Below are 23,483 nucleotides of genomic sequence, written 5' to 3'. Positions count from 1 at the left end.
CAGGGGTCTGGACGGGCAGGGGCCTGAGTCAGAGTGCCTCTAGTGCACCGAGTCTCCAGGACAGGGTACGGCTTCTCTCAAGCCCTGGCAGTCTGGTTGGACTAGATTCCAGGGCTAGCCAGAAATATGTTTCTTTTTTTCTTTCTTTCTTCTTCTTCTTCTTTTTTTTTTTTTTTTTTTTGAGACAGAGTCTTGCCTTGTTGCCCAGGCTAGAATGCAGTGGCGTGCAGTGGAGTGCAGTGCAGTGGAGTGCAGTGGCGTGATGTCAGCTCACTGCAACCTCCACCTCCTGGGTTCAAGTGATTCTCCTGCCTCAGCCTCCCGAGTAGCTGGGATTACAGGCGCATGTCACCACGCCTGGCTAATTTTTGTATTTTTAGTAGAGATGGGGTTTCACCATGTTGGCCAGGCTGGTCTTGAACTGCTGACCTCGTGATCCGCCCACCTTGGCCTCCCAAAGTGCTGGGATTACAGGCATGAGCCACCATGCCCGGCCCCCATATTTTCTTTTCTTAAACATAATGTGATCTTAAGAGATGCTCTCCTGCCCGGGTCTCCACCTGCAGTTTCCCCTAAGCAGCAGGGGAATCAGCACCATTGAGCAGGGTGTTTTCTGATCTGTGTGCATGGTTAGAAAGTTTATGTGAACGGGTAACAGCGCCCACTCTCTGCAGCCTGTGCACGTCAGGCGTAGTTCGGCTTCACATCAACAGCTGGCTGGAGGTGAGCTTCTGCCTGCCCCACAAGATCCACTATGCGGCCTCCAGTCTGATCCCCCCAGAGGCCATCGAACGGAGCCTGAAAGCCATCCGGTAAGTGCCCAGCCCCACGTGCTCACCCTGCCAGGGCCCTTCCCTTTAGCTTCTGCCTGAGATTTTACCACTTAACTTTGTTCCAAAATTTCTCTTTTCTTCTTCCCACTGCGGAAGCTTGCAGGTGGGGCTCTGCCGTTTATAGAAGTTAAAACACATAATTTTGTATCCAGTTGTGTCCAGAAATGACCAATCCCAGGTTTCTCCTGGGCCCTTCTGGCACCACCTTAGGCCTGGGCAGGGCAGCCTGGATGTGGGGCTGAGTGTCCTTGGGGAGGCCGGAGGGCTGGAGGGACTTCATCTTAATGGTGTTGCCCTACCCCAGTCTTTTGCATTTCAGTCAGCACTCATGGGATCTCAGTTATTTTCTCTTTTTTTTTTTTTTGCGGGGGTGTGTGTGTGTGAGAGAGAGAGACAGAGTTTTGATCTTATCGCCCAGGCTGGAGTTCAGTGGTGCGATCCCGGCTCACCGCTACGTCCACTTCCCAGGTTCAAGTGATTCTCCTGCCTCAGGCTCCCGAGTAGTTGGGATTACCGGCGCCCACTGCCATGCCTGGCTAATTTTTTTGGTACTTTCAGTAGAGACAGGGTTTCACCATGTTGGCCAGACTGGTCTCGAACTCCTGACCTCAGGTGATCCACTCATCGCTCATCTCAGCCTCCCAAAATATACTTTCTTAATTTAATTGACTTTTTTTTTTTTTTTTGAGATGTAGTCTTGCTCAGGGCTCAAGTGCAGTGGCACAGTCTCCACTCACTGAAGCCTCTGTCTCCCGGGTTCAAGCGATTCTCCTGCCTCAGCCCCCTGAGTAGCTGGGATTATGGGTGCACACCACTACACCTGGCTAATTTTTGTATTTTTAGTAGAGATGGGTTTTCACCATGTTGGCCAGGCTCGTCTTGAACTCCTGACCTCGTGATCCACCCGCCTCGGCCTGCCAAAGTGCTGGGTTACAGGTGTTAGCCACCATGCCCTGGCAATTTAATTGATTTTCTGCAAGGAAAGAACTGAGCCCAGTCTTCTGGCACCACCTGTTCCCAAGTCCCCCAATACCTTGAACATTTTTTAATTATAAAAATATATCTGGGCACATTGCTGAAAATTTGGAAATGACAGAAAGCAAAGCGCTGCCTAGTTCCACCCTCCCCAGTCCGTGCTCTTTGCTTTCAATCCTAGCTAAGCATATTTTAATGTACTTCGGTCCCTAGTCTGTGAGGAGGATTTTGCTTTTCCCATATTTGGGACAATTTCCTTAGGAAAGATTCATTCATGTCTTCAATCAACAGATGTTTGCTGGGCGTCTCTGAGGTGGGATACGGAGTCCAGTCTTCGAGCCTTCCCCACTTTTGTCGTGTTTTTTTCTGAGGGTGACATAATCCTTGCAGGTTTTATTTTTGTTGTTTTTGAGACAGAGTCTCGCTCTGTCGCCAGGCTGGAGTGCAATGGCGCAATCTCGGCTCACTGCAAGCTCCGCCTCCCAGGCTCAAGTGATTCTCCTGCCTCAGCCTCCCGAGTAGCTGGGACCCCAGGTGGGTGCAACCACACCCGGATAATTTTTTTATTTTTAGTAGAGATGGGGTTTCACCATGTTGGCCAGGCTGGCCTCGAACTCCTGACCTCACGTGACCTGCCTGCCTTGGCCTCCCAAAGTGCCGGGATTATAGGCATGAGCCAGTCCTTGGCAGATTTTGTGAAGGCCTCCAAACAGACCACTGCCCTTTTCTCAAATCCTGCTCTTGGCCCTTCTCTCCGCAGTTAAGGGCCAGGAGGCTCCAGCTGCCTGTTTGTGTCCCAGGTGCATACCTGATGCATACCCGGTGCAGGACCTCGTGCAGGATCTGGTGCATACCTGGTGCAGGGTTCCCTGCACTTCGTATGTTCCGTGTGTTTGTGTCCCAGGTGCATACCTGGTGCATACCCGGTGCATACCTGGTGCAGGACCTGATGCATACCTGGTGCATACCTGGTGCAGGGTTCCTGCACTTCGTGTGTTCCATGACAGATGATTGTTTTGCAGCCCCTACCATGCCCTGCTGCTGCTCAGTGATGAGAAGTCCTTGCTGGGTGAGCTTCCTATTGACTGCTCCCCTGCCCTAGTGCGGGTGATCAAGACCACATCTGCTGTGAAGAACCTGCAGCAGCTAGCCCAGGATGCGGACCTGGCCTTGCTGCAGGTATAGCTCTGGAGGCCCGGATGGGTGGCATGTGGTGGTGTTGGGGCATCAGGAAAGGCAGGCCGCCGGCCACAGTACATCCACAGGGGCTGTGTCCAGCTGAGAGCCGTGGCACAGCCCACCATGGGGTGGGGCCAGTCCCTGGGATGGCTGGAGGTTTTGGCATCTGAGTCAGACCTGGGTTCAGGGCTGGCTTTGTGAGTGAGCCATGGGACTGACTTGTTCTTCTGTCTCAGAGAGGTAAGGCGAGTCTGTGAGAGAAAGGACTGGGGTGCTTCCAGTCCTGGAGGTTGAGACACCAGAGCTAGGGGGTGGGCAGGGCAGCAGCGGGCAGGGTCATGGGGGTCTCACAGTGGTGCATGAACAAACATACGGGAACTAAGGGCAGGAAGCTTGGATGCAGGGCCCTCCCATGTGCAGAACAAAGACCTAACCTGGTGGCCTTACGCCCCTGTGTGTGCACATGTGTTGGCCTGTGCACTCTGTACAAGATGCCACGTCCTTGCTGAGCCACATGCTTATGGGCCTGTCCATGCAGCGGGCTGCCCTTTCTGATTAGATGGAGGGCCCCTCAGCCTCGTCTGCGGATCTGGTTGGAGTGTGGGAGGAAAAGCGCAGGCAAGGCTGGGCACGGTGGCTCATGCCTGTCATCCTAGCCCAGGACTTTGAGACCAGCCTGAGCAACATGGCAAAACCCCGTCTCTACAAAAAATACAAAAAAAAAAAAAAAAAAAAAAAAAAAAAATAGCTGGGTGTGGTGGCGCGCACCTGTAGTCCCAGCTACTTGGGGGTATGAGGTGTGAGGATCACTTGAGCCTGGGAGGCAGAGGTTGCAGTGAGCTGAGATTGCGCCACTGTACTCCAGCCTGGGCGACTCTGTTTCCAAAAACAAAAAAGCACGGGGAGAAATCAGAAGCAGGGGCTGCTGATGGGGTGGCCAACAGGCCATGGGGTCAGCTGTGGCTGCTAGTCATGCGGGAGTGGCCCAGAGCCACGGGACCATTGAAATACTGCCTGAGGGTGGGAGCAGGTGGTGCCTGTGGGTGGCGCCCTCGTCTGGTGGCGGTGTGCACAGCATGGCCACCAGGGGGCAGCAGAGGCTGCCGAGGAACACAGGCGTGAGGTGGGCCCGCCTGAGTCCCTCTGGCTGAGCTTCCATGCTCTTTTGGCCTGTGAAACAGGTCTCTGCTTCTTAGCACGTTAGGGGAACTTGTCCAACAAGGCCTGACTCTCAGGCCACTTTTCCCCGAAAGCAGCCTTTTTGGATTCTGTCTTTGAGAGTAAGTCTCCCGCCTCTGTATCTCAGGACCCTTTATCTATCCTCTGTGAGAGCACTTACCAAATTGTGCCCTTGTATTTCTTTTTTCTTTTCTGAGACAGGTTCTTGCTCTGTCTCCCAGGCTGGCATGTGGTGGTGCCATCATGATTCACCCAGGCTCAAGCATCCTCCCAAGTAGCTGGGACTACAGGTGTGCGCCTGGCTAATTATTATTATTATTTTTTTTGGTAGAGACGGGGTTTCCCTATGTTGCCCTGGCTGGCCTCATACTCCTGGGCTCAAGTGATCATCGCACCTTGGCCTCCTAAAGGGCTGGTATTACAGGCATGAGCCACCATGCCCAGCTGTGCCTTTGGACTTCATGGGCTGGACAGGACTCAGTAAAGACCATGTCCTGCCCACCTTCATAGCTTTCAGGAGACAGAGAATTTTAAAAGAACTCACCACTCCATACAACCCTGCAGAGTGAGGGAGGCAGTGACCCTCCGTGTCCTGATGAGCACCGGCCACATGGTAAACGCCTGTGGCTGTTCACTGGTCCTGTGTTGAGCTTTTGAAAGGAGCTGGGCCTGGCTTTCCTGAGGCTGTCTGGCAGGAGTTTGTGCTGGACACTGTGCCTCTCATCCTTGCTGTCAGAGTCTTCTTGGACAAAGCTTTGATGTCCTCTTCTGAGGTTGTCTGGCAGGAGTTTGTGTGGACACTGTGCCTCTCACCCTTGCTCTCAGAGTCTCCTTGGACAAAGCTTTGGTCTCCCTTTGATGTCCCCTTCACTTCCCTCCGTGGCCTTGACTGGGGAGAGGGAAGGCTGTTTGTCATTGTTTTCTTCTGTCTGTACCCCTTCCCTGCTGTCCCTGCTGCAGGTCAGCAGGGCGTTGCTGCTGGTGTGGCGGTGCGGAAGCCCCTGGGGCCCAGCCCTGGTGGGTCACTCTGTTTCCGGAGATAGCCCCCTGGGGAGCATCTGCCTCAGGTGTGAATGTCACCAGATAGTTTAAAGTCCCTCATGTGGCTGGGTGCAGTGGCTCATGCCTGTAATCCCAGCACTTTGGGAGGATGAGGCAGGAGGACTGCCTAAGCCCAGGAGGTCACGACCAGCCTAGGCAACATAGGAAGACCCTGTCTTTACAGAAAATTAAATAATTAGCTGGGCATGGTGGTGTGTGCCCGTGGTCCCAGCTACTCAGGAGGCTGAGGTGGGAGGATCACTTGAGCCCTGGTGTTCGAGGCTGCAGTGAATTGTGATTTTACACACTGCAGTCTGGGCAACAGAGCAAGACCCAGTGTCAAAAAATAAAATAAAATAAAATTCTTCATGTTTATATCAATCTAGAGAGAATCTACAAGTAAATTTTGGGTGTGTCATGATAAAATTAGTATGTTACAAGACTTCAAACACTACACAAATTATAGACACAGAAAGTTCCCACAGTCCCATATCCCACAGGTAACCTAGATCCCTCCAGGTTTTTTATCTGTATATATACATTTTATTATGTGTATATAACAAACATTTTATTTTGTATTATGAAAATTAGGATCGTGCTGTATATTCGTTGTGATTGGCTGAATAATGGCCCCCACAGATATACACATCGTAATCCCCAAAATCTATGAATGTGAACTCATGTGGGACTTTGGAGATGTTACTCAAGATGTAAAAGATCTTGAGATGGGAAGATCATCCTGTTGAGCTCTAAATGTAATCACTAAGGCCCTTATCAGAGGGAGGCAGAGGAAGATCTGATAAAAAGAGGCAGCGATGTGGCCACAGAGACAGAGTGGAGTGACGTGGCCGCAAGCCAAGAGACACTGGCCGTTGAAGAGGCAGGACGAATTCTCTTCTGGAGCTTCCAGAGGGAGCCTGGTCCTGCTGGCACCTTATGCTTGCCCTGAAGTACTGATTTTGGATTTTCAATTTCCAGAATCGACAGCATCTTGGAGAGGCTGCTGCAGGGAGAGGCAGGAGGTGGAGACCACTATGCTGAGCAGAGCTGGGGGAAAGTGGGTGTGTCTTTTTGAGAGAGACATGCGAGTGGCACGTGGGGTGAGGGAACAGGGCGGTGATGGAGCTGAAACCTGCCATGTCGGGGTTGGCGGAGCCATTGGGGGCACTACTCGCACAATCTTGGCTCACTGCAACCCCCACCTCCCAGGTGCAAGCAATCCTCCTGTCTCAGCCTCCAAGTAGCTGGGACTACAGGCATGTGCCGCAGTGCCCGGCTAATTAAATAACAATTTTTGGTAGAGATGAGGGTCTCACTATATTGCCCAGGCTGGTCTCGAACTCCGAGGTTCAGGCGATCCTCCTGCCTTGCCCTCCCAAAATGCTGGGACTACAGGCATGAGCCACTGCACTGAGTCTGGAGGCCCTGTTTTCTGAGCTGAGGTATAAGTGTCCTCAGCAGCAGGGCAGCACGGTGTCCAGGCAGGGGTGACTCACCTCCACAGAGGCCTACCCGCCAAGAGGGTAGAGTGGTGTCCTGGGCTGATGCAGAGGCAGAAGTGCGAGAGCTTAGGATTTCACACACCTTTTCGTGAAGTGCTGGGGTGCTGTGCTCTCAGACCTCAGGCCTGAACTTTCCTCTGGAAGGGGTTTTGGGTGTGTTTGTGTTTCCTGATGTTCAAGGGTCCACAAGAGCAAAGCTGGGAGGGGGGTCTCTGTGGGAGTCGGGGCACATGGGGCAGACCTGGGGCCTTTGGGTATGTAGGGGTGGCATGCTGAGTGACTCCACACCCATCATTGGGGCAAGGCCATGCTGGAGTTTTAGGGGGTATAAGAGGGCTGTGCCCCTGCCAGGACATCCAGCTAAGCCCCCTGCCCAGCTGGGCCAGCGCTGTGTTCCCAGCACCCCAGACATTCCCATGCTTGTGGCCTGAGACCACCATTCTTCAGTGGGAGTCAAGACAGCATAGGATGGGAAAACAGTGCCACCAAACAGCACAGGGAGCAGTGACAAAAAGGCCATTGTGGCCGGGCGCGGTGGCTCACGCCTGTAATCCCAGCACTTTGGAAGGCCAAGGTGGGCGGATCACGAGGTCAGATCGAGACCATCCTGGCCAACATGGTGAAACCCTGTCTCTACTAAAAATACAAAAATTAGCTGGGCGTGGTGGCATGTGCCTGTAATCCCAGCTACTCAGGAGGCTGAGGCAGGAGAATCGCTTGAACCTGGGAGGCAAGAGGTTGCAGTGAGCTGAGATTGTGCCACTGCACTCCAGCCTGGGCGACAGAGCAAGACTGTCTCCAAAAAAAAAAAAAAAAAAAAAAAAAAAACCATTGCTCACAGAAAGTGCTGTGTGCTGGCTGTGCCCCACATCCTAGTGAGAGGTTGCGAAGGTGCTATTCCACATTAGGGAGGAAGTCTCGGGCCATAGCCACCAGATGTGTTCTGCATGAGGCTGGGGCCAGCTTCTCCAGGCTGGTAGGTCATGGCCACCCAGGCTGAGAGCTGCTGACAGCTCCCGGTGGGCCAGCCTCAGGCATGGTCCTTGCAGCTTCCCTTTTGCCTGCAGGTTTTCCAGCTTGCAGCTCATCTGGTGTACTGGGGCAAGGCCATCATCATCTACCCGCTGTGTGAGAACAACGTCTACATGCTGTCTCCCAATGCCAGCGTATGTCTGTGAGTGCTGCTGGCTGCCAGAGCCTGGAGCCCCGAGTGGGAAGGGGTGAGGCTGGCAGGGCCCTCCAGATGCTGTTCTCTGTGTTGGCCAGGCACCAAAGGCTGTGGAAGCCCCAAGGCCAGGCTCTCACTTCAGCCTAACTCCTGGCCACTAGCATACCCAGGTCCCAATTCTGGTCTGGCTCTGTGCTCTGTGGCTCTCCTGTGTCCCCCATATGCCTAGCCCCCTCCTCCAGGCTGGCTCTCCTAATCCACCTTGAGGGATCAGAGGTGAGATGCAGGATGAACTATGTCCATGGCTCCTGCTGCTGCTCAAGGGGAAGTGCCCAGGCTCTGTCCACCTGGAGGCCTGCCTGGCCTCATACCGTTCTGCCCTCATCGCACTGTCCTGGCCCACCTGCCACACTTTGCTTCTCTGCTGCCCACTGAGGCCAGTGTTGAGAACACGGTGGGGGTGTCTGCTGCACTCACTGGCATGCTCACCTGCCTGCAGGTACTCCCCGCTGGCTGAGCAGTTCTCCCACCAGTTCCCATCTCATGACCTGCCGTCCGTTCTTGCCAAGTTCTCCTTGCCGGTCTCCTTGTCAGAATTTAGGAATCCCCTGGCCCCCGCTGTGCAGGAGGTGAGTCACAGAAGCTCAAGGAGCCCAGAGTGGCAGGTGTGTAGTGGATAGGCACTACCTGCCTGGCTGTTGGTTCTGATCTGAGAGCCCTCAGCACTGCCACCTGCTTCTCCTTGGTTTTGGGGGCTTGCTGTGCAAGTGCTACGTGCCCAGCAGGACCCAAAAGTCAGCTGCCGGGCCACCTGCAGATGCTTGGCCAGTGACCCAACACTTGGGCAGTTGTTCGCTCCCCACAGAGCCCACCCTGGCTGTGGCAGGCAGTTTTTAGTGTTAGAACCGAGTTAAGCAGGAGAGTGCTTACTTTTTCTGGGCCTACAGACCTGCCTTATACCCCTTTGGGACTGGGGACTGCCTACAGATGAGGGTGCAAAGGCAGTTTTGTTCTCACTGGGCCAGGCCTGGCCCTCTGAGAGTTCTGCTTCTGTCTTCACTCCCTGCCATGGTTCAGGTGGCCACAGGGTCTGTGGGTATGAGTTCTGGGGTCACTGGTCCCCAGAATCTCCTCATTCAAGAGAGCCTAGAGAGGACCCTAGTGGGCCTGGGTCAGGGCAACGGGCAGGCAGGTTGGGAGCCAGGAGTGGCTGGGGGATAGGAGGCCTCCTGCAGGTCTGTGGGATGAACTGGTGCACCTGCATCTGTGGCAGGGCCAGTGGCTTCCCCTGTGGGCTGCAGGTGTCATAGCCTTGTGCTGAGGTGGCTTTGCCATCCTCCCCTCCACTGAGTTCTGGGCAGAGACTCAGAGCAGGGCCAGATAGGACACAGTGTTGGAGACAGACGAGCTGGGTGTTCTCAAGTCTTTGTCTCCAAAAGTATTTGAGTAAGTGCCAGATCTATTAGGCAAAACCAGTCCTTAAAGTCAAACCCTTTCCGTTCTCAAATTATGAATGAGAATGATTCTGGTTTTTCAGCTCCTTTAGACGCTAAACCTGACAGAGCTCTCAGTGCGGTCTTTCATAGAGCCCTTGGTTTCTGGGAGCTGAGCCAGGTTGTACCAGCTGAATAAAAGGCACTCTCTGCACCCCTCCTCTTGGGGCAGTGCTTAGGGAGGAGCTGCTGGTGCTCCCTTCTCAGAGGCCTCCTGTGGTCTAGATAACGGAGTGGCTTTTCCAGGCCATGAATGAGTGGTTGCTCCAGGCCTTGTCAAGGGGCCTAGGTGGAGGCAGGTTCTGCCTGGGCTCCAGTGCTGGGAAGCCCCTCTGTTTTTTTTTTGGTTTATTGATTTTATTTAATTTTGATTGCACGTCAGGCTGGAGTGCAATGGCATGATCTTGGCTCACTGCAACCTTTGCCTCCCGGGTTCAAGCAATCTCCTGCCTCACCCTCCCAAGTAGCTGGGTTTACAGGTGCTCGCCACCACGCCTGGCTAATTTTTTGTATTTTTAGTAGAGACGGGGTTTCACCATGTTGACCAGGGTGGTCTCTAACTCCTGACCTCAGGTGATCCACCCACTCATCCTCTCAAAGTGCTGGGATTACAGGCATGAGCCACTACGCCCAGCTTTTTTTTTATTGTTTTGATATAGAAACTTGCTTTGTTGTCCAGGCTGAAGTACAGTGGCATGATCTTGGCTCACTGCAACCTCCGCCTCCCAGGTTCAAGTGATTCTCCTGCCTCAGCCTCCCAAGTAGCTGGGATTACAGGTGTGCGCCACCACGCCTGGCTAATTTTTGTATTTTTAGTAGAGATGAGGTTTCACTGTGTTGGCAAGGCTGGTCTCGAACTCCTGAGCTCAAGTGATCCACCCGCGTCTGTTTTATTTCTTAAATTCATGTGAAGTCTGGATATCTTGCAGTCCTTTTGACCAAGTCTTCTTACTTGCCTGGGATATATCCCCCATTCCCATCCCCAGTTCCCCAGCCCCCTCCCAGGAGGTGACCCTGGCCAGCAGCTCCTTGTTGACCCTCCCAGAGATGAGTAGACAGATGTGTATCTGAGGACACTGATGTGTCTCACACTCCTTGCTGTTCAACGCCTGAGTCTGGGCAGTGCTTTCTCATGGGGACTGGACTCTACCTGGCACAAGGCTCCTCACTGCTCCTCACTGCCAGCCCCACCTGCTAACCCAGAGACATTGGAGGGCCTGGCCAGGACGTGCCTTCTCACGGTGGGGGCGGGGGGGGGGGTGCTCCACCCCCAAGCCCAGGGTCACTGGCCTCAGCTTTCTTGTGGATCCACTCTTGTGCTCAGGGTGGACTTTCAGGTAGATCCAAGGAGAGGACTTTCTGCTCTCAGGGTACCTGCCCACAGCCTCTTTTTAAACAGTGTCTGGGCTTGTCTGGAGGTGGACTTGCTGGCTGGGTCCAACTCCAGGGCCAGTGGGCCAAAGAAGAGAGGAGGCAGAGGGGCAGCTGCAGCAGCACAGTGTAAAGAAGAGAGGAGGCAGAGGGGCAGCTGCAGCAGCACAGTGTGGGGGTTTGCTCAGCGAAGCAGTCACGGGGGCCTCCACGTCTCAGGTCCTGCTCCTCAACCAGACGCTGGGTGGCCCCGGTGTGTGGTGGGAGCCTGTGCAGGTGTGATCCAGATGCTCCCCTGGCCCCTCTCCCTTCCCAGGAGGGTGAGCGGGCCTTGCAGAGCTGGCTGGCAGCTGGGGGCTCCCTTTCTGAGTGGAGGGCCTTTCTGCCTGTGAGTCAGCACAGGGAGCGTGCTGTGGCCACGTCTAGGGCCGTGGCTCCCTGATTCCCCAGGAGGAAGTTGGAGTGGGGAGGGGGACCAGCCTCACCTGCTGCCACCCGCAGACCCAGCTCATCCAGATGGTGGTGTGGATGCTGCAGCGCCGGCTTCTCATCCAGCTGCACACCTATGTCTGCCTGATGGCCTCACCCAGCGAGGAGGAGCCCCGTCCGCGAGACGACGACGTCCCCTTCACTGCCCGGGTCGGCGGTCGCAGCCTCAGCACGCCCAACGCCCTCAGCTTTGGCTCCCCAAGTAGGGCCCCCAGGGCACCGCTGTGGTAGTCAGGGGAGACGCTTGGGGGTGGCATCCAGGAGGCTCAACGTGGGCAGTGCTGTGAGTGATGAGGGGCCTCCACACGGCTGCACACGCACATGCACGTGCCTCGGGTCCCCCGTGGAGACACCTCTCCTGTCTCCTAGCACCACCGTGACTCTGAGGTGGCAGCTCTGTCTCCGGGCTCTTCAGCAGGCTTGCTAGAATTAGGGGCAGCTCCCAGCCCAGCAAGTCAGTGCTGGAATCTCTGCCCCAGCCTGGGAGCAGAGCAGGATCTCATACCACTACCAGGACAGCTGACACCTCTGCGCCCCAGAAGAGCTGTCATGGCCAGTGTGGCTTGAGGGCAGCAGCCTGTTGCCAGGTCCCAGGTCCCCGGTCCCCAGGCTTGGGGAAGGAAGTGGGTGGAAGACTTTGAAAGTCCCCCCTTGGCTGAGGTCTGGCTGTAGGCTTCATGCTTCATGTGAGGACCCCACCTGCCCAGGGTGCTTAGTCCTCCATCCTGGGTGAGGGACAGGATGCCCAGGCCCACCTTGGGGTGTTTGTGGGGCACACATTGCACCTCTGTTCAGGTCCCTTGAGGTTGCCCCCAGAGGGGAGGCTACCCGTTTCCCAAGTCAGCCATGTGAGGGGCGTGTCACACCCAGGAGGTGGGGCAGCAGCGAATGCTTGCAGGCAGATGTACCCTAACCCTTGTAGGAGTTAGGGGTGTCACTGGAGGCTGGCTGCTGGCTCTGCCCTCGCTGTTCCCCTGGGTGTCCTGGAATTCCACTTGGTCACCCTGACCCATGCCCCCCACAGCCAGCAGCGATGACATGACCCTCACCAGCCCCAGCATGGACAACTCCAGCGCAGAGCTACTTCCCAGCGGGGACTCGCCACTGAACCAGAGGATGACGGAGAACCTGCTGGCCAGCCTGTCGGAGCATGAACGCGCAGCCATCCTCAGTGTACCCGCAGCCCAGAACCCTGAGGACCTCCGCATGTTTGCCAGGTGGGTGTAGGTTGACCCGTTGGGACTGAGGCCAGTTGCAGGGTCAGGGCAGAAAGTGGATAGGGACGTACGCAACAGAACCACCAAATCCACTGAGAACAGATGGGGCCCTGTTCGAGATGGAGTCTCTGCATTCAGGTGTGTAGGAGCAGGTGCCACTGCCCAGGCCTGAGGGTTCGGCTTGTCACCAAGACTCCGGGCCATGGGCCTGGCATGCCTATTTTTCGGACTCTTCTCTCTCCAGTACTTCTTAGATGTTTCTTGTCCCTTGAGAGGCAGTGCCAAGTTCTCACCCTCATAGGACTTGGCAGGGGTTTGCCCAGGACTGTAAGCCCTGCGGGCATCCAGGGTCCCCCATGTTAAAGGTGATGTGGCTCAGTGGTCTCTGTCAGCCCCACCCTGACTTGGGGGACAGTGTAGGGGCATAGTTTCCCGGGAGTGGTCAGGTTGTCAGGGACTGAGTTCCCGGTTAAGAACCACACTCGGCCCTCGAGAGAACCACTTGCAACTCTTCTGAGCAGCTGGTCCAGGACTCACCTGCATCCTAGCCTCCTCTGTGCCAGCCTGAGTTGCAGAAAGCACCCTAAAGCAGTGACCTTCCAAATGATGGTGACATTAAAAAAAAAAAAAAAAAAAAGTCAGGCGCGGTGGCTCATGCCTGTAATCCCAGCACTTTGGGAGGCTGAGGTGGGTGGATCACGAGGTCAGGAGATCGAGATCATCCTGGCTAACATGGTGAAACCCCGTCTCTACTAAAAAATACAAAAAATTAGCTGGGTGTGGTGGCGGGCCCCTGTAGTCCCAGCTACTGGGGAGGCTGAGGCAGGAGAATGGCCTGAAGGCGGGAGGCGGAGCTTGGCAGGAGGAGGAGAATGGCGGGAAGGCGGGAGGTGCAGTGAGCCCAGATCACGCCACTGCACCTCCAGCCTGGGCAGCAGAGCGAGACTCCGTCTCAAAAAAAAAAAAGCAGGCTGCGCACAGTGGCTCACACTTATAATATCAGCACTTTGGGAGGCCGAGGTGGGTGGATCACCTGAGTTCAGGAGTTCGAGACCAGCCTGGCCAACATATAATGAAACCCTGTCTCTACTAAAAAAGAGAGAAATTAGCCAGGTGTGGTAGCGCACTCCTGTAGTCCCAGCTTACTTGGGAAGCTGACGCAGGAGAATCGCTTGAATCTGGGAGGCGGGAGGTTGCAGTGAGCTGAGATCGAGCCACTGCAATCTAGCCTGGGTGACTGAGTGAGACTCCGTCTCTCAAAAAAAGGAAAAAAAAAAGCAGTGACCATTTGGCTCCAGAGCTACGTGGGACTCACTGTAGCATGAAAAAGAAGCCACCAGCAGAACCCTGGTCCCAACATCAGGACGCAGGCTGCGGCAGCTCTGGGTTTGAACAGCCATCTGCTGTCCTGGACCCACTCCGCCCACCTGGTGGTCATCGGGACCGTGGTGGGCATGGGGTCCAGGAGGCCTGCCCACCCTTGTTGGGGGGCTGTGGTGGCTGCCTCCCTGGCCTTCACCACCGCTCTGTTCAGGCCTGTGGGCAGCTGAGAGCTGATTCCCAGCAGTGGCTCTTCAGCAGAGGCCTCTGGGGGCTGGTGTCAGGTTGGGCTCACGCCCACCCATCCCTTCCAGGCTCCTTCACTACTTCCGCGGCCGCCACCACCTGGAGGAGATTATGTACAACGAGAACACGCGGCGCTCCCAGCTGCTCATGCTGTTTGACAAGTTCCGCAGCGTGCTGGTGGTGACCACCCACGAGGACCCCGTCATTGCCGTCTTCCAGGCTCTGCTCCCCTGAGCCCAGGCGGAGGGCGGAAGGCTGCTGGGGTGCGCAGGTGGGCGCTCGCGTCTCCCCACCCCAGGGCTCCCCCCGTGCTGAGGCTGAGCCCTCTTGGCCCTGAGGCCTGGCATTGGGTGGATGCGGGCTGGCCGTGGCCCAGTGAAGCCTGCAGAGCCCCGCTGTCCTTGCCCCTGGTGGTTCCGCTGTGGGGCTGCTGCCCTCTGTGTTGCTACGCTTCCCTCCAGTCCTTGCTGCACGCGTAGGCATCTCCACGCTGGAGGGGGGCCTGCCAGGACTCCTGTCTCTGGGTGAGGCCGCATCCTTCTAGGCCCATGTGGGCTGTGCGTTTCTCAGACCCTCCTTCTGTCCCTACACCTGCTGCTTGGACCCCCCAGTCTGTGGCCACCCTGAAGAATGTGCAGAAACACTTGTGTGGCCTGTCCCTGTCTCTCTGACAGCCTTCCATTTGTGAAGTGCCCTGTGGCCCCCTCCCCATCACCTCTGTCTGCCATGCGCTTCTTCCTCCCAGGCTACCCTGAGCCTTTCCTGGCCCAGTCCTCACCACAGTCCACAGAAGCCACAAACAGGCTCATAGCCAAGCTGTGACCTGGTCCTGACCATCTGGGGCACGAGGGCCTGGGCTGGCCCTGCTAGGCTGGAGCAGCCGTGTCACCTGTGCACATCTTGCTGGTGGAGGCATGGCCCACTGTGCAGGACCCCACCCTCGGGGGCTCTCGGCTCCCACACTGATGATTCTCCCCAGCATCCACACCGGGCCTGGCGCTACGTACTCAGGGCCCCCAGCTCTCGTGTCCTGGAGGAAGAGCTAGCTCCAGACATGTGTTGATCACCTAGAGGAGCTCTGGCTAAGGCACAGTTTTCTAGAAATAAAACATTTATTCGGTTTTTAAACAATTAAAAAATCTTGTCTGGGCAGGCCCTTTGCTCAGGCCTGTGTGTCCTGCTCAGCCACTCTGTCGACCACACTGACCCAGGGGCTGCCCCGGACATAGAAGCGGAGGGGTTTCCGGGCCCACTCCCCTGCATGGCCGACGCCCACCCGGGCTGCTGCCACTACAGCCGGCTCACTGGGCTCCAGGGGACCACGCTCCAGCCATACAGCTTCATCCTGTGCCAGGTCCCTCTGGTCAAAGCTCTTGTTGATGGCCAGGGCCTGGCACAGCTTGGAGGGGCCACTGCAGAGCTCGCGGTCCTTGAGGACACGGCTGGCGGTGCCTTTCCGGAGGGTGCTGCGAAGCTGACGCATGGTCTCCAGACCTTCCAGGGGCTCCAGTGCTCGCAGCAAGACGCAAGCCCCGTCCCCTGTGGGACGGACAGTTTGGAAGTGGAGCCTCCCTAGGCTCCTGTCCTCTCTGCCCTAGTACACATCCAGACATCCTGTGCTGCAGGGAGGGTGCAGCTGCCTTCCTGCCTGGGCCAGGGACCTGCTCTGTGCACCTGCACCATCTCCTGGGTCTGACCTGGTGGGAGGGGGCTGCACCTCACTGTGTCCAGACCCCTCTGCCTACCTTGCTATCCTCCAAGCCTGCACCATGAGGTGTGCCTCCTGTGGGCACCTCTGGCTTCCACCACCAGGCAGGGCCTCCCCCACTGTGGCCGCCCCCACAAAGCCAGACTGTTAAAAACACATGACAAATGCTGGGTATCAGTTCCTTTCTACCTGGCTTCCCCTGGTCTTGTGACTGGCAGCAGCTGTAAGGCCAGCAAAGGAAGCTCCAGAGAGCCAGTCCTCGGGTGCGATCATTCAGCCAGGAAGCAGGAAGCCTTGGCCTAGCCAGGCCCCAGTGCTCCCCTTCTGCCTCACCCACTCAGTGTTTGTGTTGGTCAAGTGGTGGGGGCTAGGAGTTGGCTTAGAGCAGCTGCCAGTGTGCACCGGATGTTGGGAGAGCCCATGCAATGACTCAGTGGAAGGACTGACTGCAACACCCTGCACAGGCAGGGCAGGAGGAGGCTGACGAAGCCCCCTCACCTCCCTTGGGATCCCTCCTCCAGCCTAGCCCCCTCCCTCACCAGGCCAGGCCACTTGAGAAGCAGAGACAGCAAGCGAAGGCTCCTGGGCCCAGGGGCTCACTCAAGCACAGATACCCAAATTCCCTCTGCCCTGCAGGTTTGGAAAGGCCCCTTGGATTCCTGGCTGGGGACAATGATGACCTGGACCCTGGCCAGAAGAGCCCTGGCCCTCCAGCAAGGCAGCACCTGCTCTGATGCACCTGTGCACCCCTGGCCCTCCCAGCCACCTGGGAGTCAGAAGCTTAGCCTGGAGGTGGCCAAGCCAGTCCCTACTCTTGGGCTGCGGCCACGTGAGGCTCTGCATCAGCAGCCAGGGGCGAGCACTAGTGGACAAAGCCAGCAAATGCGGCGTTCCTGTGAGCAGATACCCTCAACCCGCCAGCTGTCAAAGTATTTCAAGATAAAATCAAGGCCAAGCAAAGCCTTTAAGTTCCCATCCATTCTGTGATTCCCACGCTGCTTCCAGCTCACCAGGTGGGGTGCCCGCTGCCCACCCTGACCCACCTCAGTAGGGAGGAGCAGGACCCTCTACATCCCTGTGGGTACAGGGCACATGCCCCTCATTGTCTCACTGAGCCCCCACAGAGCCGCCTGCAAATGAGTCAAAGCCTGGCCGCCCTCATCACCACACCCCCGTGCCCGGGCTCCTTCACACAGAACACATCCAAGTCCCACGTCCTGACAAAAACACGACCCCTTTGATCACTTCCTGCCAAACCTCCCTTTCCTCACCGACTCCTCTGCCGACCCTAAGTCCCCCTGCTGTGCCCACTGCTCCGTCCTTGGCGACCTGACCACGCTGCTCTCAGCACTGCAGTCATCCTCTTCTCCCATCAGCTTCTCATCCTCATGTGCTGCCTCCGTCAAGGGCAGGCGACACTGTGTCCTCGGCCTCCTTTCTGCCTCCACTCCAACCAACCCTTTCTTTTCCTTTCCTTTTTTTTTTTTTTTCCTTTGAGATGGAGTCTCGCTCTGTCACCCAGGCTGGAGTGTCGTGGCGCGATCTTGGCTCCCTGCAACCTCCGCCTCCTGGGTTCAAGCGATTCTCCTGCCTCCACCTCCCTAGTAGCTGGGATTACAGGTGCCCACTACCATGCCCGGCTAATTTTTGTATTTTTGGTAGAGACAGTTTCACCGTGTTGGCCAGGCTGGTGTTGAACTCCTGACCTCAGGTGATCTGCCCGCCTCGGCCTCCCGAAGTGCTGGGATGACAGGCATGAGCCACCGCGCCCGGCCCCACCCAGCCCTTTCTACCCCTTTAACCAGCCCTGCCCCGTCAACGTAGCCAGAGCTCCCGAAACCCTGGCCTGGCCTGGAAGTGGCACCTCCTCGCTCAAATGCCAGCCCCACCTCAGTCCTCCTAGTGGTCCCCTGGCTGCTAGCGGACAGGGCTCTGCCGGCCCTCCAACCCCCCTCCAACCCCCTCCAACCCCCCGTGCCCCAGCACTACTCACCCTGGCTGGAGATGTTCATGCAGAAGTACATGCCGTAAATGATGTACACGTACAGGGTCCCCGGCTTCATGAACATGCCTCGGTTGCGGGGGGTCTGCCGGCCACCCCTTGAGTGGGCGGCTTCATCCTCTGGCCCCAGGTATGCCTCGGTCTCCACGATGCGGCCTCGGAGTTCTGTGCCATTAGGAAGTCGCCGGACTAGGACCTGTGGGCAGTCAGTTTCTGCTCAGGGCGGGAAGGGATGGGGGTCCACTCACCCTAACAGTGCCCAGCCTGGACCTCATCTCCCCAGCTCAGGGTGTGTCAGCCGCACGGGTCTAGCCAGGGACCTTGCCCCGTCTCCATCCTGCCTCTTCTCTTGCTCCTGCTGAGGCTGAATGTGGCTATTGAGGGCACCAGTTGTCTCCTCCAGCCCTGCTAGACAACCAGACCGCAGGCCGAAGACACCTCAGGCCATAGCCAGGCTGGGCTGGGAACCGGCAGTCATGGATTCACCTTGCAGGTCAAGTCCTCTCAGCAGGACCCTCCATTCCCCAGCTTCCTCCGTTCCCAAGTAACCTTGAGAAAACCATCAGCATTTAGCACGAGGCCAGGCATCACGGAAGGCACAGGACCCCAAGGATGTCCCCACATCAGCTACCTGGGCAATCCCAGAGCCCGTGAAGTCCCCTAAACCTGGGCTGCTGAGGTGGCCACAAGGGACCCTCATACTCAGCTCCCACCCTCTGGCTTTCTGAGCAGTAGGCCCAGCTGCCCCACGGTGCCCCAGCCTGGACCATGGTCCTGGTAACGGCCAACAGTTGTGTCACTGCTCGGAGCCCCAGAGTTAACAGCAGAGCACTGGGGACCAACCACATCCCCTGCACCTCTCTCGTTTTTAGGCCAGATAGGTCAGCTGGACAGCGAGGCTACCTTCACCTCAGCCCACGAAGCCCTGTGGTGCCAAAGGCCATGGTCAGTATCACGGGCTGGGGAGGAGGGGCACTGGAGCTTAGATGCTCACCGGGGGAGCATTCAGGAGGCCTTCCCGGAGATAGGGTGGTGGGAAGAAGGGGTCAGCGCGGGGAGCATTCAGGAGGCCTTCCCGGAGATAGGGTGGTGGGAAGAAGGGGTCAGCGCGGGAGCATTCAGGAGGCCTTCCCGGAGATAGGGTGGTGGGAAGAAGGGGTCAGTGCCTGTGCGGGAAGCCCAGAAATCCTTAGGCATCCAGAGCTGTGAGGACAGAAGTGAACAGGCCAGGCTTGGCCAGGCCATGTCCAGGGGAGAAAGGGTGGCCCTGTTCCATCTTCCCTGGAGCTTAGAGGGAATGCCCCTCCAGGGGCTTCACTCTGCACACTCCTGTGCCTCCATGGGGGCACACTGGGGGGGCCCAACTACCACTCTGGAGAGGAGGTTCCCACAGCCCTTTTCTCATTGTTTCCTTTTCCATCCCAAATTTCTGATCAGGATTTCACTGATACCATTTACACCAGTGGCAGATACTGGGGCCTCTCACCTCTCCCCACCCCCATGGCCAGCACACACCCCTCTTCCTTGTTGGCAGAGCCTGCTGGGGGAGACCACACCCTCCTCAGCCCAGAGAGTGGCCTGGGATTTCATGGCAACTCACTGCAGTGACCCTTTTAGGGATGAGTGCATGACCCAAGCCTGGCTGAGGGGTCTGCAAGGGCATCCACTAGGAGGTTATGGAGAGGGCAGAGGGCTGTCCCTGATCCAAGGGACACAGGGTGAGACACCCTCTTCTCTGCTGGACATCATCTTGTCCACCAATGGGCTCAAGTGGGCATGAATGTGGCCTGCCAAGGATGCTGAATACAGACAAACGTACTGTGGTCCCTGATGCCATGCTGGGCCCTTGCCCTGTTGCTACGACGCACCTGCCACACGTGCCGTTTTGTTGTATCACAAATGCCCATTGTATTTTTTTTTTATTTTTGAGACGGAGTCTCGCTCTGTCGCCCAGGCCGGAGTGCAATGGCGTGATCTCAGCTCACTGCAACCTCTGCCTCCTGGGTTCAAGTGATTCTCCTGCCTCAGCCTCTCGAGTAGCTGAGATTAGAGGCACCCGTCATCACACCCAGCTAATTTTTGTATTTTTAGTAGAGATGGGGTTTCACCATGTTGGTCAGGCTGGTCTCAAACTCCTGGCCTCGTGATCCGCCCGCCTCCACTTCCCAAAGTGCTGGGATTACCGGCATGAGCCACCACACCTGGCCACAAATGCCCATTACTTAAGGTGCTTTTAGAAGGATCCGCATGGGGACAGAATGTTGTCTGTTCTCCACGAGGTCGAGCCCACATTCTAGGGTCTGCTCCTTTAGCACCCAACTCCTGGCACTGGTATTTCTCTTCTGGTTCTTCTTGGTGATTATAACCTAAAAGTAGGCTCATTAAAGGACAAAGGGAAGGCCTTGGAGCCTCTGGAGGACCAGAAAGGCAGGCCTGGGGCTTTGGTATCGAGGACTACCACCACCACCTCGCTCCCAACAGATCCAGCCAAGATGCCACGACTGTGTGAGCATCTGCTTGTGGGGACAGGCTGCACCGTAGGCCCCACCAGGATGGGACCTGGGCAGTCCCTGCTTCTTACTCCAAGTCTGATTGGCAGAGCCCAGATCCTTGACCTACACTAAGCTGCAGGGGCCCTGGGAAGCCAGCACTGCGCTGTGAGCCACTACAGCGGGAAGGGGCAGCCCGACACTGGCCACAGCCACAGTTCCCACGTGTGGAAAAACTGAGGTGGATTGCCGGTGAGGAAGGCTAACGGTGCAAGTGCTCCTGCCCTAGATGCCCAGAGCCGGGGGTAGACAGTGGCACCCCTGCTCCACCCTGGCCAAGCAGCACTGACAATCTCTACATTCTTCCCAGATGATCTCAGGCAACTGAGATGAAGCTAAGCAGGGACCAGTGTGAGCAAAGCCGCTAAATGCATGAGGACAAGGAGGACTAACCGAGGGCCAATCCAGCAGGCAGCGGACAGGGGTTCAGGGACAACTGCAGTGACAGGCACTTCAGGAGGGCCCTCGCTGCTATGTTCACATTACCTGTCCCAGAAATGCCCGGGCCAGGGGGACTGCCGGCTGGTTGAAAAACTCCAACCCCAGTCGGGTAAGGTGGCCCTTTGGGCTTGAGAAATAGATGCTGCGGTATGGGCCCGCAGTGGTGGGCGGTCCCAAGCAGCGCTCCCTGGGGCAAGGTGCCTGGGCTGCGTCGGACGAGCGGTGTGGCTGCCCTGCTCTAGCTGGTCGCTGCTTCTTTTGCACCATCCTTCGGGAAAACTGTAATGGGGAAAAAAATAAATAAGCATCCGAATAGGAGACAACTGTGTGGTAAGGTCAGGCTCAGGAAGTGCAAGGACTGGATTTGACCACCTGCTTTGGTTTCTTCATCTGCAAAGCGGGGGTGACCATCCGGTGGTTGTTAGGAGGCACAAACACCCTGACACACTCGAGGCCTCAGGAAATGATCACGTCTGACGATGGATGGCTGCTGCTGGTGGCAGGGTGGCTGCTCTGCCCCACATATGTGCGAGCTGCACGGCATGGGGGCCCAGGCTGCATGACCTGGGGAGCAGATGGGGGCCTGAGCCTGGGACAGCAGGGCTGGTGCCCTCCGATTCCCACTCATCATGCAGGTCCCAAGCAAACGTCTGAGCTGCTTTCTGGAACCCTGCCCTTTCATCCACCCCTTACCAGAATTCAAAACACAGGATCTTAGCAGGGCCAAGGCCTGACACACAGGGAGGGGTGAGCACCGGGGTGACCACCGCGTGCTCAGGGTTCCTAACTGTCCTCTGCTTCATGGCCCAGGTTGGAAAACGAGCAAGTGGGGCAAAGGCAAGGTCTCCTGAGGGACTAGGAGGGTCTGCTGAGACCGAGCAGGCCGCCAGCCTCCCACCTCTGGCCTCCCCATGAGTAGGGGGAACCTAACCACACATCCTCAGCTGTCCTGGGGCAAAGGAGGAGGGAAGATGAAGGTGGCGGGTGAGCGCCGGCCTGGCAGCACCCGGAGGGCTGGTCTTTAGCAGCACCTAAGTCCTCCTGGCATGGGAGAGATGCATTATTTTTAACGGGAGCGCTGACGTTAATGTAGAAGGGAGACTGCCAGTCGGCCTGGAACGGACGCTGACGTGACCGTCTCCGCAGCTCGGCCCGCGCTGCCAGCGCGCCGTGGGTTCAGCCCCCGGGCGCTGCGGCCACTGCTCTCGGCCCGAGCTTGGCCCTTGGCCTATGCTCTGGCTCTGCCCCGAACCCTCGGGGCGGTGGGCGGTACGCCCGTCCCCGGCACTCCCGCTCCCGCGGCCGCGCTCGCTGCTGCGCCTGGGGGTGGGCGCGTCTGTTCCGCGGGGCGGCCGAGGCGCGCGCTCACCTGGGCCCCGCTGCGCGCGGGCATCCGGCGGCTCGGACCGGGGCTTCGTGGGACTTGGACCCCGGCGCGCAGCCCAGCAGCCGCCGACCACGGAAGCACCCCTAGGACCGGGGCGGAGCGGCGCCTGCGCAGAAGGGGACGGAAGCCGGGAGAAGGGGGCAGTGAGCGCCGGGAACTGGCTGCGCCCCCGGGGCGGGGCGGACCACGTGGAGGTGGATCCTCTTCCCAGCGCCCACCGCCAGTTCCGGACCGATTCCCGGGCCTGATGCGGTGCCTGCGAGGCGAGAGCGGGGAAGGGGCACCTGGGGGGTGGGGCGAGCCCCCCACTGTGCCCGGCGCCCCTCCCAATGAGCTGTCCGCCCCCGCCTGCGCCCTGGTCGCCTGGCGGCCTCAGAGCCCACTCCACCAGCCGGTGGTCAGACCACCGAGAGGACGGGCCCGTCGTGAACCTGAGTGGATCCTCGAGGGGCCCGGGCGGAGCGGTCGTGCTTTGGGGGAGGAGGCAGGCCGCCCACGTGTTTTCCGGTGGGGTGCCAGCGGAGTGAGCGCCTGGGAGGCCGCCCCGGCCCTGGTCCGGAGTGGGCCCGGGAGTCCTTATCCAGGAAGTGGACGCCAGGCTTGTGCGGAAGCCCCCGCCCCTGGCCGGGGTTGTCACAGGCTGGTGGGGGGAAGGAAGGAGGGAGCGGCGCGGATTCTGCCTCTGCAGCAGAGCCCCCATCCCTCTTTCCGCCCAGGGATGCTGAAGGGAGCTCGCCCACGTTCTGGGTTGGGCCTGCTGGAGCGCAGGCAGCCTCCTCTAGAGGCCGAGGCCAGACCAGGGCTGAACACGGCCTGGCAGTGCGCAGCCGTCCTACGCTTCTGAGGCCTCCCCGACGGCCCAGCGCCTGCTGCGCCTGTTAACAGCTCTCACAACCTCTCAAGTCAGATCCATGCCCCTAGGGAGGGGCAGGGACGGTGCTTGGCCCAGTGGACGGAAGGGCCTAGGGGACGGGCCCTGAGGGAGCTGGGCACACTGCTGGCTCCCACGGCCCATGGCAGCCCCAGCACCCAGCAGAGCCATCCCCCGCTTCTGGCCACTTGAAGGTTTATCTGGGTCTGCAGGGCCCCTCCACTATGGCAGGCACGATCCCACCCCACAACCCACCCCTGTCGTACAAAAACCCTCGAGGGGCTTTTCCTGAGCTTTGACTTCTGTGACCCTGGTCCTGGAAAGGGGCACCTGAAAAGGCCTTGAAGAGCAATTGGGCACCTGGCCGTGTCAGGTGGGAGATGCTGGGCAGGACAGACGCACAGGCCATGTGTCTGGAGCCCTCAGATGAGTGTGACACCTGGTCCTACAGAAAGGCTAACAGGGCAGGACCCTGATCTCCAACTGCGTCTCCTCCTCTGACCAGCCGTCCC

The 23,483-nt window shown here is 57.8% G+C and overlaps 2 protein-coding genes across 8 annotated transcripts in view; one reads left to right on the top strand and one right to left on the bottom strand.

The window, feature by feature from the left end:
- Positions 1-16,681, top strand: part of NPRL3 (NPR3 like, GATOR1 complex subunit) — a 70,672-nt gene extending 53,991 nt beyond the window's left edge. For 4 of the 5 annotated variants that reach the window (XM_063598111.1, XM_034951559.3, XM_034951560.3 and 1 more), the window contains exons 7-14: positions 675-812; positions 2,831-2,987; positions 7,777-7,883; positions 8,377-8,506; positions 11,243-11,432; positions 12,255-12,447; positions 14,082-14,284; positions 16,358-16,681. In XM_063598111.1, the coding sequence (XP_063454181.1) occupies positions 675-812; positions 2,831-2,987; positions 7,777-7,883; positions 8,377-8,506; positions 11,243-11,432; positions 12,255-12,447; positions 14,082-14,247 (1,081 nt within the window). In that variant the 3' untranslated portion in view covers positions 14,248-14,284; positions 16,358-16,681. The remainder of the gene's footprint in view (positions 1-674; positions 813-2,830; positions 2,988-7,776; positions 7,884-8,376; positions 8,507-11,242; positions 11,433-12,254; positions 12,448-14,081; positions 14,285-16,357) is intronic. The other variant, XM_063598110.1, reaches the window with a different exon arrangement.
- On the bottom strand, positions 15,107-22,815 carry MPG (N-methylpurine DNA glycosylase). 3 transcript variants are annotated; one of them, XM_055099235.2, is made up of 5 exons: positions 22,532-22,549; positions 22,083-22,206; positions 20,759-20,992; positions 17,715-17,919; positions 15,107-15,552 (listed from the first exon to the last, which is right to left on the bottom strand). In XM_055099235.2, exons 2-5 carry the CDS (start codon positions 22,104-22,106, stop codon positions 15,176-15,178), a joined length of 840 nt encoding a protein of 279 aa, XP_054955210.2. In that variant the 5' UTR covers positions 22,107-22,206; positions 22,532-22,549; the 3' UTR covers positions 15,107-15,175. The 3 variants fall into 3 exon arrangements, with proteins under 3 accessions (XP_054955210.2, XP_034807455.3, XP_054955208.2); XM_034951564.3 differs by lacking the exons at positions 22,083-22,206; positions 22,532-22,549 and adding an exon at positions 21,086-21,277; XM_055099233.2 differs by lacking the exons at positions 15,107-15,552; positions 17,715-17,919; positions 20,759-20,992 and adding an exon at positions 21,135-21,277 and having other exon boundaries at positions 22,083-22,815.
- Positions 22,816-23,483: the final 668 nt, after the last annotated feature.

The sequence above is a fragment of the Pan paniscus genome, chromosome 18, assembly GCF_029289425.2.
Source record: "Pan paniscus chromosome 18, NHGRI_mPanPan1-v2.0_pri, whole genome shotgun sequence".
NCBI classification, from domain to species: Eukaryota; Metazoa; Chordata; class Mammalia; order Primates; family Hominidae; genus Pan; species Pan paniscus.
The sequence above is the reverse complement of the archived record's forward strand: the minus strand, read 5'-3'. Positions and strand labels throughout refer to the sequence as shown.